General features: G+C 41.9%; 1 protein-coding gene across 3 annotated transcripts in view; it reads left to right on the plus strand.

The window, feature by feature from the left end:
- The window catches only part of si:dkey-237h12.3 (teneurin-3), a 161894-nt gene that overhangs the window by 73851 nt on the left and 71498 nt on the right, over positions 1 to 16545 (plus strand). For all 3 annotated transcript variants that reach the window (XM_035766574.2, XM_052511257.1, XM_052511258.1), the window contains exons 4-5: positions 14 to 242; positions 12249 to 12487. In XM_035766574.2, coding sequence (XP_035622467.2) covers positions 14 to 242; positions 12249 to 12487 — 468 coding nt within the window. The remainder of the gene's footprint in view (positions 1 to 13; positions 243 to 12248; positions 12488 to 16545) is intronic.

Consider the following 16545-nt stretch of genomic DNA (forward strand, 5'->3'; position numbering starts at 1 on the left):
TCCCTTTGAACAGGAGCCCAACTGTCGAGTCAACAAGGCCCGCCTCCTCTACCACCAGCCCCTCCCCCTCACCACAAACACCCCCCGTCCATTACTTCGTTGAGCCGCGGCTCGCTGGCCAATCAGAGGAGCCCAAGCCCTCCCCCCTCGGCTGGCCTGGTGGCTGAGTTACAGAGCGCAGCGGAATGTGTCCAGCTGCAGGACAGCTGGGTCCTGGGCAGCAATGTGGCCCTGGAGAGCAGGTGAGTGACCCACAATGCACCTGGAGGGTTTGTGGCAGTTTGTGACATCCAATACACCTGGGGATATGATGACCAATCGCACCTTTCGGGAATGACTCATCTGCAAGATCAGTATTCCCGATGAAAGCGTCGTATCTACATGTACATTAAAGGGAAATGTAAAAAAAAATCTTCAACATCATATTCCTCTCATCTCCAGCACATATGTGAGAAAGACACATTTCTGGATTTTGTAGTAAAAAATAGGAAGATAAGGGTTTCCAATGACATCATCAACCAATTAGTAAACAATTAGTAGGCAATTAGTAAACAATTAGTAGGCAATGCTTCCTCGCAATTGGTCAAAATTACATGATGCACACCGATGAAACACTTATCTTCCTTTTACTACAAAACATAGAAACGCACCAAATTTTACATATGTTGATGAATATGAAGTTGAAAAATGGTGATGTTTCCCTTTAAGCGAAGAAATAGGTTGGTTTGTTACAATCTGAATGTACATTTCTCCATGTGTCTTCTGGTGCATCTCAGTGGAACTGTTGGTCTCCTTGTCATGGGTAGCCCTTTCCTACAGTAAAATGACTAGTGGGCTCATGGGTGGAATTGTATTAATATTTTTTCATAATTAATAAACCGGTGTTTCTATGTCAAACGGTTTTGTTATTTTTCAGTCTTCTGTGATGTATATAAAGTGTAATATCGGAATGCAAACAAAAATGGAATACATTTAAACTCTATATCTGACATTTTTTTTATAGCCCATAACCATGTGTGTGAGGTGTATACTATGGTTTCAAAGTAGATTTGTTAAAGACTACCAGGAAGCACTCTAGCTGTGTTCGAATACTCATACTAACCGCAATAACCATACTATTTGTGACATAAATTGAGTATATGGTATGCTTATTGGTCATAGTATGGATAAAGTTAGTATGCCAAAAGTTCCCGGATGTCATACTACATTCGACAAAATACGAAGTTTACAAGCAGTGGACAATATTTCTGTCCTTTTAAGGGCCCATAGTGAAATTCTTCAGAAAATGGTTATGGCTTCATATTGTTTTCAGATTTGAAGAAAATGGCAGAAAATAGAAGTCCAACGGGAGCGGCTACAAATTCATAGCTTTAACTAATTATGACAAATGTAGTAATGACTTTTCAAATAAGTTAACTTTCATGTTATGTTGACTGACAATTTGCTAGCTACCCTATCCTTACGAACCACATAGCATATCATTACAGCAGTATGTTAGCTAGCTACCTAACGTTAGTTGGCTACTAATACATCAAACTTGCCAGTATATTAACTATATGCTATCTAACTAACTATCCAGTGTTCATTGACTTGATTATTCCCGTCATTCATAGTTTAGCAAAGTGGTATAGTCGTTTTGCGTTTCTCAATGGACATTCGGGTGCTTTTGTAAATTTGCTCTGGCTACCTACTCCAATTTCAGAGCACTTTCCTTTGAGTGTACGAGAGTGCAAAATAACTTCCCAGCAGCACAGTTACAGTCACAAACACTCTGGATGACATAAAAACAGCCTAACCAGCTCTGCTAGGGCGAGTAAAATGGTTAGAATGATGTGTTCTCTCATTTGTGTCTGAAAGTAGCTAGCAAGCTAGCCAACGTTAGCCAGTTAGCTTGGGTGCTTGACTGTCATTGTAAGGTCAAAACGCTCGAATCAACCCGACTCATCGGCCAGAGCGTACAGTGTACACTGAACGATCGGAGAGCAAAATGCTCTGATTTACAAATGGACAATCTGACAACGCACTGAATTTATGAATGCCCAGAGCACATTCTGAGCGCACTCTGGCACTCCAGATTGAATTTAAGAACACACCCAAAGTCATAAAATGTCTAGCTCGTAATTTTTTATGCTAACAAGCTAGGAAGACGTTGCATAGCAACAGCATCAATTTCTGGTAGACAGTCACAGCGCTAGTACGCTCAACTGAAAGGATACCATTCGTTTAGGGTATAACGTCAACTCACTCACTTTTGTACATCGCCTTGGTCCGTACAATTGACCTTATTTTAGCGCTCAAAAAACGTTATACTTCCAGATCAACTGGAATGTCAATACCATTGTAAAGCACAATTTCTCCCCTTTCCAACAAAATTCATGCCGAGACCTCCACGCTGCCCGTTTCTGCATGATTCAAGAAAGCAATGAGCTCCGTCGGGTCTTTTTAAAGATGACGGGTGGGGAAGCAAAACTAATGCGTGATAGTGAGAAGGAGAGATGATGTGGGAAAACTGCTTTTTTTTCACTCGATCTGTCCTATTTATCACCTTATCGCCTCTAAAATGTAAATAAAACACTATAAAGAGTTTATATAATGTGTCATTACATACCTATTTGAAGTTTTGTGTCGAATTTGCATCGGGTTTTTCGGGCAGCGCTAAAGTGATTTTCAGAAGTAAATAGCGGCTTTGAGAGTCATGATTGCTTGCAGTGATGACGCAAAAAAATGACGAGGTATCCCCCTCCTTACCCCCGTCACTGTCCATTTCTTGTTTTTAAACGATGACAGAAGTGCTACACCTGGTGGAGAGAGATTATAAGACGGAAATAGTTGCTGTACGTTATGGCATGACACATCACGATGTAACGGAGGGTCCGTTTTTTCAACTTTTCTCCAATACTATAGAGCGATTACCATGTCGATCAACGCTTGAATAGAAGCGTAGTTCACACCCCATATTTTGAAGTCAACACAGTCACTATTGTCCCATTGGTTTACTTTGCAGCCTCGTTTGAATGTCGCGGTTGCGCACATTTGTACGGAATGGGGTGAGTTTACGTTACTAAAATTAACTAATAGTATATAGTATGTATTGTATACTCATTAGGTATGTAGTATACAGTATGTTTGTATGGAATTTCAAACACAGCTTCAAAGTGACCCTGATTTAGCCCACTGCATTAAAAGTATGTCAACTAGGTGAGTCTGTTCTATTTCTCAAAGAAACCAAATGGACAATGTACATTGCATGAAGAAATCATTTTATGTCTCTCACAAATACAATCTTACCTCTGGACATAATCCCTTCAACTAATGCACTATCACTAATTACTAATCATTCATAGTTCATCAACAATAAGAGATGGTTAGAGGGCCTCTGCTAGGACTTTGCCTCATCAGTTCAGTTAATCAGTTTAGAGCACCAGCAAACGTTTGAGGTGAAAGGAAATATGACCTGGAGATGGATCATTCGCAACATTTGATACGATCCAAAGCGGTTTGGCATAATGGTAATGGAAGAGCACAGGTTTCCAGAGGCTTGCCAGCCTGAAATCAGATTGATTGATTGATGTAACTTACAAGAAGGCACTTCGGTCTAAATAGATTATTTTTTTTCAGTTAAAGATGCCCTGCACAGGAAGCTACTTTGTCATAAGAGTCTTTGTCTAGCATTTCCCCTGTGAGAAAAAAACATCAGTGTTATTTATTTCCAAACCATAAAGGGGTTTCAAAATGTCCATACCATTCCAGGAAAGTATATTACGTTCTACTTCAAATTGACACAGGTGGATGAATCCATTCCAGCCGGATGTTTCCTGGGCTCAGAGTACTCTTACACATCCTCGATACATTTGGGCCTTGACGTTTTTCTTTAGCAGCATGCAGTAAGACGCTATCATGATAGGACCAAATCAATTGGGTTATGCAGCATTTGTTCATCCAAGCTGAGGAAGACACGGCAATTGAATACTAACATCACTGTAACCTTGACTGCCTTGCTGGTATTGACAAAACAATATGTACACACCTATCATCACCCAGGTATAGAAATTACTATCTGCAGCACGCTGTACTCTAAAGCAAGTGCCTCGCTGTGAGAAGGAACCAGGCGTCATGGTAACCTCAGGGGGCAGATGGGACGGCCTTAGCTACGCGTATAACTATGCTTGTCCAGTAAACTACTAGGTTGTTCAATGCAAACAAGAGCACCAGATAACATATATTAGGCATTAAGCATGCTGGTTTTGGTTCTGTTAACTGGCAAAGAGATGCCTACAGAAATCATATCACATATTTTCTCTGTTCAACTCATGGTGATAACTAATGCAATGGGACAAACAAGGGTCAGGGGTTTTATCATTTGCATGCATTTAGAACCTGCCTCCTTCTACCCATTGTACTATAACTTTAGTATGGCTTCAAGTATAGAACAACCACAATGACTGACCACACTAGCTAATGTTATGATTCATTAGAATGAATGAATCCTTCTACAGCCCTCATTAAAGCGGCAATCAGTGGTTGAAGCAATAACTAAGTACTTCCCTGCCCCGTTTCGATAAAAAGCTGAGGGATGGTGCTGGAGAAATGTAACCGCTCTCAAATTCATAGACAGAGCTGTGGATGCAAGGACTGACCATCATGATATCACAATTATAGTTTTTAACCATGTTTTGAGGCTTTACAGTGTTAGCGTACATTTAATTTGTTTACAAACATTGGCGTAAACAAGCTAATATTTGGGGTACGACAGTTGAACTAAGCTCATGAGGAATTTAATGGGTACATATCAATAATTTACACAGTAACAGTCAAAAGTCATTCCAGGGTTTTTCTTTATTTTTACTATTTTCTACATTCTAGAAAAAAGTGAATACATCAAAACTATGAAATAACACATATGGAATCATGTAGTAACCAAAAGAGTGTTAAACAAATCAAAATAAATGTAATATTCTTTAAAGTAAACCCTTTGCCTTGATGACAGCTTTGCACAGATTTGGCATTCTCTCAACCAGCTTCACCTGGAATGCTTTTCCAACAGTCTTGAAGGGGTTCCCACATATGCTGAGCACTTTTTGGTTTATTTTCCTTCACTCTGCAGTCTAACTCATCCCAAACCATCTCAATTGGGTTGAGGGCGGGTGATTGTGGAGGCCAGGTCATCTGATGCAGCACTCCATCACTCTCTTTCTTGGTCAAATAGCCCTTGCACATCCTGAAGATGTGTTGGGTCATTGTCCTGTTGAAAAACACAATGATATTCCCAATAAGCCTAAACCAGATGGGATGGCGTATACTGTGGTAGCCATGCTGGTTAAGTGTACCTTGAATTCTAAATAAATCACCAACAGTGTCACCAGCAAAGCACCCCCACACCGTCACACCTCTTCCTACACGCTTCATGGTGGGAACCACACATTAGGTGATCATCTGTTCACCTACTGTGCGTCTCACGAAGACTCTGTGGTTGTAACCAAAAATCTCAAATTCTGACTAATCAAACCAAAGGACAGATTTCCACCGGTCTAATGTCCATTGCTCATGTTGCTCATGGCCCAAGCAATTTTCTTCTTCTTATTGGTGTCCTTTAGTAGTGGTTTCTTTGCAGAAATTCGATGATAATAAAGGTGAAATTTAAAAAAATAAAAATGAAGGCCTGATTCACGCAGTCTCCTCTGAATACTGTACGTCCAAGAATGGATGTAGCAACTGCAGATTGCCCCTTTACAAATGTGGTCTTCAAAGCATTTGCATTCTAATTTGGCACCGTTCCTTCTTACATTCATAACGAACAGTTCTTTTAACTTATTGAAAAGATGCATCCAATTACTAATGTGTTTATCCAAGAGGAAAGGTATGGGCCCCATTATGTATTTGTATTAGACTCCCATTTCACAAGTCTCTCTCTATATAGATATTCTCAATGCAGTGTACAATGGAGTGTACAGTCATTAGGGTTCATTTAGAGCTGTTTGTCTGTGTTGTCAAAGGGCAATAGACTGACTATCATTTCCTGAAATGCCTAATGTACTGGTCACTTCTGTGCATTTATTTTAGTCATGTTCCAATATTGAGTGCGCAAAGCAGACATGCATAACTATTCAAAACAGCTGATGTTATATGATATCAGCTTGTCACCTGCTTCCTTATTTATTTACACCTCCAAGTTATATTTCAGTATCCCTGCTTTTGTATTCAATTTGTTGATCTTTTAAGGGATTCAACAACCTCAGTCCATAACAGGGAGTGAAATATTCTGACTCTCAAGCAAAAATACCCAACTTAAAACAATTTCCAAATTAATTGACATTTACTTGACATAAAACTAGCTAAATCTGGAAGAGTTTTAGGCTTTTAGCCGCCCTTTGAATTAAATCTAATTACTACTTTCAAAGTGAGAAATGAAGGTTTCCTAACCAAATAGATATTCTTCAGAAATTATTACACTCAAGCTTTTGTTCCAATCCATGCTGAGAACACTCCAGCTCTTCGATATAAAGTGCTCAATTAGTTGCCAATATAACCCTGTTATTACCTCCTCTGTTCTGTTCCGGACTGTTCTCTACCACTATGGATACATTCACTTCTCATAAGTGTGTGGAGGGCTTTCAATCAACCACTCCGGTTCCACTTTTTAACACTCGCCTCTATAGAAATACACATATTTTCAATTAGTGTTATACAAAGGTGCCACTGAATCCCATTTATGTGTGAATTGCTATTGGCCTCGAGAGGAAAGTCACCCAGGTCATTATACTTTAAATGTGGTGCACTCCCAGATTAGTTTTAAAAATGAACCAAATGTGTAAAATTGGTTTATAATACATTTATACCAGATATACTATAAGTACTGTTCTCAATACGGTGCAGTTAGGCTGTCTCGTGCGTCCTGTGGAATCCAGTTAAACTCTCTGTCACACATATTCAATAAATAGCATTTGAAACGGCTATTATGACACAGCTTCAACGTTTGTGGTTCCACGCGCTACTGTTATAAATGGTCTGTCGGCCCTCATCAGATTCACCTGTCAGGGGAGTCTGCTCGTAAAATGAAATTATGTCTGGAGTCTAAAATCATGCAACGATAGAATGTCAGGATGGGTGCCTTACTCCCGAAAGAATAGAGAGTAGGTCCCTGCCTTCTATGGGACATTTTTCCAGATATATTTTTTTTAAACCTATGAAAATAATTTGTGTACTGTACATGAACTGCATTAGTAAATACTTAATTAGATTGTGGTGTTTTTAAATGATTATCGTTAAAAATCAACAACAGATCATCCATCTCTCATGTTGTGACCGTGATGCACACATCTCCCAAGTACTCAAAACAACACTTTCATGTCTTAAAGCGAATCAAACAACATTACTTGGTTATGTGCAGCAGCCCGGGCGCAGTGGGGAAGCATCTCAAAATGGCGCCACTCTGATCTCTGCACCATGGCCCAGAAACACCAGGGGGCTGCCCCCTGAAATACTGTCACACAGATGCGTGCTGCTGCACTAGGTTAGCACCTGCTACCATTTCCCCTGCTGAGAGGGCAGGTGGTTCCATAGGATAGTGGGAGGGGAGGTGGGGGTAAAGAAAAAGAGTGAAACAGAGATAGGGAGAGCTAAAAAAGAAGAAGGGAGCAAGAGTCCGAAAGAGGGAGAAAAAATAGAGGAAGGGAGAGATACTGATAGGACGAGAGAGAGAAATAGTGGGAGGGACAGTGAGAGAGAAATGGGAGAGAGAGATGGACTTAGGTGCCTGCCACATCGGTAGGCTGTCTTGGTCATGGATTAAAGAGCCGTATTATTCTATCGTTTTACCTTGAAATGCTAATGCTAACAATATGATGGCTAATAGGCAGATTACATAGTCAAAGGGTGTTTGTGCTCATTGTTTCTGATGTGCAGCAGGGCTTAGCCCAGGTCCAAATCTACCCACTGTATGTTTTGTCCTTTTTCCTCCTCAAGTGTTTCAAATGTCAAACTGATGACGAGGAAGTGAGTTGAGCAATGGAACCCGGCTCTTGCTATTACTTTTGTGCGATGGCCATTTCAAAGAGACGTACACACTCATGCACGCATGCACACACACACATCAATAGAGCTGCCAGGATTAGCATAGTAATGTGCTTCATTTCGTCACACTCCTTCTAATTGATTACAGACGATCATCCTGTGTGTATAGCCGCAGACGTTTATCACGCCACTGTGTTTGGTAATCATTTCCAAAAGCATTTCATTTTACCCACCACTGTTAGCAGGCAGTCTGTTAGCCAAGTTAATATTCAGAACACAATACTGCAATACTGCTTTTCAACATTTTGCCATTTTATTCAACAGAACATGTGTGCCAAAAGGCAGCTTTGTGTTGCAGTGTATTTTAGTGATCTAACGCATAATTTTCACAGTGAAGTAAAAGTATAATTTCAGGATTAAAGTAAAAGTAAAATTTCAGGATTAAGGGCAGAGAAAACCATTGGTTTACTAAGAAACTTACTAAAATCATAAGGGATCAAAATGCTATGTGGGCTAAAGCAAGACGGACTGGTTCGGTAGATGATTTGATGGCTTTTAAACGTCTTCGAAATATGGGGGTGGCTATGATCCGTAAATTGAAAGCAGACCACTACCTGAAATCTACTTCAGATAATTTAAAAAATCCATCCAAATTTTGGCAAGTAGTCATAAGTTTAGAGTGCAACAAAGATACACCGCTTCCCAAACAATTTTTGGTAGACACACTGATTGTAACTGAGAGAACCTCCATTCTGAAATCCTTGAATCAACATTTTTTAGATGCAAGCAGTTTATTTGAAAAGGTATAATTAAGCCCCCTATGAAATTACCTGACATCCCTGTGCACTCCTTCACCAGATTCTCCTTTTCATCCTTCCCTGTTTCAGAAGTGTGTAAAGCCTTGAAAGAAATTGATGGACAAAAATCCCCTGGCCCTGATGAACTACACCCCTGCTTCTTACACCTAGCTGCAGACATCATTGCTCCCCCTTAAACATGTATTTTTAACCTCACGCTTGATGTTAAGGAAATCCCCAAGTTATGGAAATCTGTTTTTGTACTGCCTCTCCTGAAAGGTGGAGATCCTTCGCTACTTGACAACTATCGACACATAATCAAAATTGTTTGTACTGTCAAAGGTACTGGAGTCCTTAGTTAGTAGGCAGCTAAAGGCCTACTTCCAAGAAAACAACATCTTAAATGGAATGCAATCAGGTTTTAGGTGCTGTGTCTAGCCACAGCACTGTTTCAGCAACATTGAAGGTTTTAAATGACATCCACTGTGCTCTTGACAAGAAGTTACATTGTGTGTCTTTCTTTATTGATTTGTCAAAGGCATTTGACACCGTGTACCATGCTGTGTTAATGCAAAGGTTAAAATTTTGTGGAATTACTGGTCATGCTCTAGATTGTTTTATAAATTACCTATCAAATCGTACACAATGTGTAGTGGCGGATGGTTGTAAATCTGAGTCCATAGAGGTGTGCTCAGGTGTTCCACAAGGTTCTATTTCGGGCCCACTGTTGTTCATTTTGTATATCAACAACATTGGGAATCTTTTTGAAACAGCAGATGTTAATTTGTATGTATATAATACTGTTCTATATTCAAGTGGTAGTAGTTTATCTTTAGCTTTTGAAAATGCCCAAAGAGCATTTAACATCATACAAAAAAATCTGTATGATTTAAAGCTGGTTCTAAATTTCGGGTAAAACAACATGCATGGTATTTTCAAATGCCAGGCATGTTACTAATCATGTCATTGCTACGTTGGCTGGACATACTATAGAGCAAGTTAAAGTGTACAAATATTTGGGTGTGTGGGTTGATGATAAGCTGAGCTTCACTCTGCATGTAGAGAACTTGATAGGAAGCTCGTGCTGAGAATAGGTTTTTATTACCGGCATAAGGCCTGTTTTTCTTAGGAGGCCAGGAAGGAGCTGGTACTATGTACATTACTGGCGGTTTTAGATTTGAGTGATGTTATATATCTGCCCTGAGAGCATTGTGATCTCCACAGCACTGTTGGCTGGTTGTCATTGACCTTGCGTAGGCTTAAATACTGATATACACTGATTTATAAGGCCATATTGTGATATTTTATCTCTGTTCTTTTTTAATCAGGTCCATAAATAAATATCAATTCCTACTCTAAATTTGCTTCTAACAGTACCAAAAATTCATGGTAGAAATAGTTTTAGTTACTCCGTGGTCCTGGAATTCTCTCCTGAACATTTTAAAATGTAGTTGATGATCTAGTTTCATTGGTTGAGTTTAAACACTTGATCGATGTATATATGATTGAAGAGTGTAATTGTCTTTTGGACAGCTGTTTTTTAGTCAAGACTTTTGTGTTTTTTAACGTAATATGTAATTTTTGTATTGTATGTGAGTTTAAAGTTTTGTTTAATGTTGTGTTAGTCTATGTAAGTTGTTTTGTCTGAAACGTTGTCCCCCCTGCAGCTATTGGACCAGGTCTCTCTTGGAAAAGAGATGTAATCTCAATGAGAAAAACCTGTATAAATAAAGGTTAAATTAACAAAAAAAAATATATAAAATGCTTAATATTCTGTAGATGAGTAGTGGGACTTGATATTCAATAATTCCGATTGTGAACTAACTTTTTGGCCATTTTATTCCATATCAACTATGTGTGAAATGAAATCATTTGGTGCATTCTCTCTCGTAAATAGACCCCTATAACCACCGTATGCTCATTCTCATAGACAAGCAGCTCGTAAATAGGCCCCAGTTATTCACTGTATGCTCAAATCAATATCACTGCACAAATCCTTACTGAACCACCTCAGAAATAGGTGTACCGCCAACCCTTTTCTCTGACCAAACAGTGAGATGAATCCATCAATCAACAACCTTGGAGAAAAGAAAAACAGACATATTACAGATCACTAAGCTCATAATACACTTGACCTCCAACTTTTCACACAAGCTGCTGAATACACCATACATCCTGCCAGATCCGTGAACACCCCTGTTCAGATATCACACTCTTCATTCTCAGTGACATGCTGTACTCTTTCACAGAGAGAGACGTATACTATCCATGACTATGCTTGTCAATTGGGGCTTAGAAATGCCATACAACCCATATTAGACATTTGTGCTATTAGAAAACCATTGATCAGATGCATTAACAAAACAATAAGGCTGTGGCATGGCTGTGGCAATTTAAGTGTTGGCATGGAAAGTGACAGTTAACTAGCTTAATAAATCATTTAGCAGATGCTTTCATCAAAAGGAACTTACCATGTGACAGTGACACGTTGTAATGTGGAGGTAAGGAGGGAGAAGTAGAATGATGGCTTTATAAACTCATGGGTATATTTATGTATCAAACCCCAAATGGCGCCAATAGGCTACTGGGACAGCAGAAAGATTCTTACCAACAGTTAGTGGAGGACCAATCCCATAGCCTGGCACACACTTCATGCCCACAGGTGCCAGCTCAACCACCCCAACAAAACACATGAATGCGAGCCCTGATGTAACAAACCAAGAACCAACCTCACAGGTACAACGGTTAGTGAGATAATGCAACATAAAGAACAGAAATTGCAATTACTCACAGTACCCTAACACACTTGCTACAATATTGAGAGAATTGAACCCTCAACGCTGGTGTTGTCAGCATCATGCTCCAACCCACTGAGACAGTTGAACCCTTGTTATTTATACTGTTAGCAGTATTGACAAGAAGGGGCTGTAAAAGTTTAATTACACAGAGAACACTTCAAATGGTAAGTCTGTCACATTTTACTCGGTCCAACCTGCAGACATTTAGCCATTCATCCGTAAGTGATAGCAAAAGAGGCTTAATTTATCTACTTCAGAGGTTTCCACCGGGTTTAAAAAGTTAAGTGGCAAAGCCAGAGTAGTGCTTGTGATTAAACCTCCTTAATTACCCCAGGTATAATGGCCTATTAGTCGGTCCCTGTAGTTAAAGAGCAAGTGGGAGATGATTGTTTTTATGAGGTACTTTTAGCTTCACCTTTTACAATGTCAGGGTTAGTACTGAGGCCTATCATATTGAATATACAATTCACATTGGAGAATAATGATATGTCCATGGTCTCTCTTGTAAAAATATGTTGTTTCAATGATTATCCTGAATAAATAAAGGTTTAATAGGAATATACAGTACACCCAAATAAATGTGTATTTGTTTCTCTATTCATTATCTAATATGAATTTGTATTTTTCTGGTTTGTTTCCCTAGACACTTCCTCTTTAAGACGGGCACAGGAACAACCCCTTTCTTCGGCACGGCAACCCCAGGTTACACCATGGCAACTGGGGCGGTGTACTCCACCCCGGCACGTCCACTACCCAGAAACACCCTCTCCAGAGGGGCTTTCAAGTTCAAGAAGTCGCCCAAGCACTGCTCTTGGAGATGCACCGCCCTGAGCGCAGTGGGCATGGCTGTTCTGCTTTCAATCATGCTCTGCTACTGTATAGGTAACTATGGCCCCTCCTTGTGACTGTCGCCCCTCCTTGTGACAATGGTCCCTCCTTGTTGCTACGGCCTCTCTTTGTAACTATGGTCCCTCCTTGTAACTACTATGGCTGCTCCTTGTGACTATGGCCCATGCTTGTGACTATGGCCCCTCCTTGTGACTATGGCCCCTCTTTGTAACTACTATGGCTCTTCCTTGTGACTATGGCCCATCCTTGTGACTATGGCCCCTCCTTGTGACTATGGCCCCTCCTTGAAATTATGGCCCCTCCTTGAAACTATGGCCCCTCCTTGTAACTATGGCCCCTCCTTGTGACTATAGCCCCCCCTTTTAACTATGGCCCCTCCTTGTGACTATGGCCCCTTCTTGTGACTATGGTGCCTCCTTGTGACTATGGCCCCTCCTTGTGACTATGGCCACCTCCTTGTAACTATGGCCCTTCCTTGCGACTATAGCCCCCCATTTAACTCTGCCCACCCTTGTGACTATGGCCTTTCCTTGTGGCTAGGGCTCCTCCTTGTAACTATGGCCCCTCCTTGTGACTATGGCCACACCTTGTGACTGTGGCCCCTCCTTGTCACTATTGCCCCTCCTTGTAACTATGGCCGCTCCTTGTGACTATGACCCCTCCATGTGACTATGGCCCCCCAATGTGACTATGGCCCCCCTTGTGACTATGGCCTTTCCTTGTGACTATGGCCCCTCGATGTGACTATGACCCCTCCTTGTAACTATGGCCCCTCCTTGTGACTATGGCCCCTCCTTGTGATTATGGCCTCTCTTTCTAACTATGGCCCCTCGTTGTGACTATGACAGCCTATGATGGCCCGTCCATGTGATTGTTGCCCATTCTTCTAACTTTGGCTGCTCCTTGTAGTATGGCCCCTCCTTGTGACTGTGGCCCATCCTTGTGACTATGGCAGCCCTTTGTGACTATGGCCCGTCATTTTAACTATGCCCTCCCTTGTGACTATGGCTCCCCTTTGTGACTATGGCCCCTCCTTGTGACTTTGGCCCATCCATGTGATTATGGCCCCTCCTTGTGACTATGGCCCCTCCTTGTGAATATGGCAGCCCTTTGTGATTATGGTCCCTCCTTCTAACTATGGCACCTCCTTCTAGTATGGCCCCTTCTTGTGACTATGGCCCCTCCTTTGACTCTGGCCTCTCCGTGTGACTATGGCACCTCCTTGTGACTCCTTGTTATTATGGCTCCTCCTTGTGACAATGGCCCCTCCTTGTAACTATGGCCCCTCCTTGTGACTATGACACCTCCATGTGACTATGGCCCCACTTTGTAACTAAGGCCCCTCCTTGTAACTATAGCCCCTCCTTCTGACTATGGCCCCCCATTTTTCTTATGCCCCCCTTGTGACTATGGCCCCTCTTTGTGACTATGGCCACTCTTTGACTATGACTATGGCTTCTTCTTGTGACTATGGCAGCCTTGTAGTATGGCCCCTACTTGTGACTATGTTCCCTCCTTGTGACTTTGGCCCCTCCTTGTGACTATGGGCCCTCCTTGTTTACATTGTTGTATTAGTGCGTAGTTCACCATGACCCTCCCTCATTGCTCTGCTTATGCTCTATATACTGTGGTATAAACAGACAACTAAGCAAGCCTTGAGCATTGCTCAGGTGTTGTAGAGGAGGCTCAGCACTCTTAACACCCACTCTCCAAAGATGAAGATGTGGATAGAAAAAGCATAAGAACTAGCTGGACAACTATTGTACTACAACTTGGCCTTTCAAATATATTATCCTTTCAAATATAAATGGCTTTCCATTCAACGTAAGTGGTGCCTTCAGTTCTCAGTAGAGAATTCATGACAGCACCCAACACACTAAAGTTACAACATTGGATATCTGTTGCACTTCCCAGTCAATTAAACTAAACGATCTAATAGACAAGTTGACTGGACTTTATGGCTTTGAGTCAGCTGAATCAGTGTTGACTGACCTGATGGCTTTATAAACTGTGCTAAATGTGTATTGCTCTTTCAGCATGATCTTGCTGAGCAGATAGCAGACCTTAGAATATCATTCCGTCTGCCGTTGTCATATGTCAGTCAGATACAGAGACAATTCGTCCTACAGATCCCCAATGATACAGTTTGAATCTGTGTCAGATTATGGCCCCACAGAGTGACATCACTGGCATGACCCAGCCCCATAGAGCAGTATGATTGACATGACCCATCCCCACAGAGTGACATCATTGACATGACCCATCCCCACAGTGACATCACTGACATGACTCAGCTCCACAGAGCAGCATCATTGACATGACCCAGCCCCACAGAGTGACATCACTGACCTGACCTAGCCCCACAGAGCAGCATCACTGACATGACCCAGCTCAACAGGGCAGCAACATTGACATGACCCAGCCCCATATATTGACATCACTGACATGACCCAGCCCCACAGAGCAGCATCACTGACATGACCCAGCCCCACAGAGTGACATCACTGACATGACCCAGCCCCACAGAGTGACATCACTGACCTGACCCAGCTCAACAGAGCAGCATCACTGACATGACCCAGCTCAACAGGGCAGCAACATTGACATGACCCAGCTCCATATATTGACATCACTGACATGACCAAGCCCCACAGATCAGCATCACTGACATGACCAAGCCCCACAGAGCAGCATCACTGACATGACCCAGCCCCACAGATCAGCATCACTGACATGACCCAGCCCCACAGAGCAGCATCACTGACATGACCAAGCCCCACAGATCAGCATCACTGACATGACCCAGCCCCACAGAGTGACATCACTGACACGACCCAGCTCCACAGAGCAACATCACTGACATGACCCAGCCCCACAGAGTGACATCACTGACATATCCCAGCTCCACAGGAGCCCTGAAAGACAGACACAGTTGAAATCCCCCTCGACACCCTACAATGACACTATCGGAAGAAACAAAATGCCAGCACCCCAGTCACATTAGGTTATCACAAGGTTATCACTTGTCATGACTGACCTTCTCACAACCGATTTGCAACATTGTGACAATGTCATGTGCTGATGGGGCATAACCCCCAAAAAGGGAACTATCCTAAGAAGTTGAAAGCCTTCTTCACCAAAGCATTTTGAGAAGGGGCGAGAGGATGTGAGGAATCAAGAGATATAAAGATTTTCTGGTGCAACAAAATCTCTTCCAGGAAGTGCTTTCATCTCGACCAGGAAGCTAGGAACACAGGCTTTAGTTTAACGCATCAACCTCACCCATAGGACAAAATTCCCCTTCAGAAGGGGCTTTGTCTGGTTTTTACACCAACCTTTAGCAGCTTGACCACAGCGATAAAATGGGTGGAGATTTATCTGTCCTTTCTGTCCTCCTGAGTCATACACTCTCTTAATCTTGGGCTGTGTGACTTTCCCCTGAACTGCCGTAGCATTCTCATGGTGCTGAAGGGAGGACAGGATAACATGCTCGTATAGAGAGAAATATGTCTGGAGAAATGAGGCAATGGAGAAAAAGTATGGAGAGTGCTCTCCATAGCAAAGGGCCATTATAGTGCCATATTAATATACATGTACATTTTCTCTATCATCTGGACCCTCCATGTTTTTTTGATTCATGATATCGTGCTCTGTCATTGGTTGCATGTGATTTTGCTGTGCATGTTTGATGGGTTGGCTTGTTTCTGGATTCCGCGTGTATAGCTTATGAGTGCGCCAATGGCTTTAAGGTGTGTGTTTGTGTGTGTGTGGTCTCGTGAGTGCATGAGTGTGTTTCCTGTGTGGGAGTTCTTTTGATTGTGAGTGTGTGAGTTAAACAGATACAGGCCTTCTTTGCCAGTTGCCTCAGGTTGAGTTTTTCACCTTCCTCTCTTTCATCTGCAGCCAAAACACCTGCCAGGTGCGATGTCTTAAATAGCTTATGTATGCACTAGCACACTCCGCCTCTGCCAGCCCACAGATAAGAACACAGTCCGATACATACGTACAAGCACACATCATTCTGCCTTGGTCTCTCTCTCTGTCTCTCTCCCTCTCCAATTCTGTATTCTCTATGATTCTGCTTCATCCCT

The sequence above is a fragment of the Oncorhynchus keta genome, chromosome 4, assembly GCF_023373465.1.
Source record: "Oncorhynchus keta strain PuntledgeMale-10-30-2019 chromosome 4, Oket_V2, whole genome shotgun sequence".
NCBI classification, from domain to species: domain Eukaryota; kingdom Metazoa; phylum Chordata; class Actinopteri; order Salmoniformes; family Salmonidae; genus Oncorhynchus; species Oncorhynchus keta.